Raw genomic sequence first — 908 nt, forward strand, 5'->3', positions numbered from 1 at the left:
CCTCTCTCTCTCTCTGCGCCCAGGTGTGCAGTAAGCGGGAGAAGCGCCTGGCCGATCCCACCCTGGAGAAGTACGTGCTGAGCGTGGTGCTGGACACCATCAGCGCCTTCTTCAGCTCCCCGTTCTCCGAGAACAGCACCTCCCTGCAGGTGAGCGTCGCCACCACCGCCCTGCGTGGGGAGGGGCTCAGCATACGTGCTTATATTGGCTTGTCGTGCAGAGAGGCTGTACAAGAGTATTGTCTACGCTGGTAACCAATTTCCCCCAAGTTCCCCGTTTCAAACAGCAAACATTTACGTTACTGTGATCATGTTCTACAGTGAACATTATGGCCTCACAGTTCCTGTGCTCAGGACTGAAGTGGGGACTTTCCGTAGAGCAGGACTTCCTCACTCACTCGGGGTGATGGGTGCTGGGTGCCAGGGACGCCTGGCTGCACTGCCTCACCCACCGGAGGCAGGTGGCACGCTTTCCACAGTGGGCGGCAGAGCCAGAGCTGGTGGACCTGGGCCGCCATCTCACCAGGCAGAGCCACAGGACAGGACAGGGTGTCTGTGGGGCAGTGGACCTGGGCCGCTGTCTCACCAGGCAGAGCCGCCCCCCCTGCAGGTGCAGCTGCTGATCTCCGCCCAGGACGTGGAGAACTACAAGGTCATTAAGGCGGAGCTGGACCGGCTGCGGACCATGGTGGAGAAGTCGGAGCTGTGGGTGGACAAGAAGGGCAGCGGCAAAGGCGAGGAGGTGGAGGCGGGCACCGCCAAAGACAAGAAGGAGGTGAGTGGGGCTGCGGAGAGTGGGGCCAGGGCCCTGGGAGGCTGGGCCGGGCTGACCCCACCCTGTGCCCCCAGCGGCCCACGGACGAGGAAGGCTTCCTGCCGCCGCCGGGGGAGAAGAGCAGTGAGAACTAC

At 62.9% G+C, this 908-nt stretch overlaps 1 protein-coding gene across 1 annotated transcript in view; it reads left to right on the forward strand.

Annotated features, from left to right (window-relative positions):
• Window positions 1-908, forward strand: part of ITPR3 (inositol 1,4,5-trisphosphate receptor, type 3) — a 58,475-nt gene that overhangs the window by 37,294 nt on the left and 20,273 nt on the right. The window contains exons 31-32 of the mRNA XM_014549211.1: window positions 24-149; window positions 589-774. Of these exons, the coding sequence (XP_014404697.1) occupies window positions 24-149; window positions 589-774 (312 nt within the window). The remainder of the gene's footprint in view (window positions 1-23; window positions 150-588; window positions 775-908) is intronic.

This window comes from Myotis brandtii, unplaced genomic scaffold (genome assembly GCF_000412655.1).
Source record: "Myotis brandtii unplaced genomic scaffold, ASM41265v1 scaffold539, whole genome shotgun sequence".
NCBI classification, from domain to species: Eukaryota; Metazoa; Chordata; class Mammalia; order Chiroptera; family Vespertilionidae; genus Myotis; species Myotis brandtii.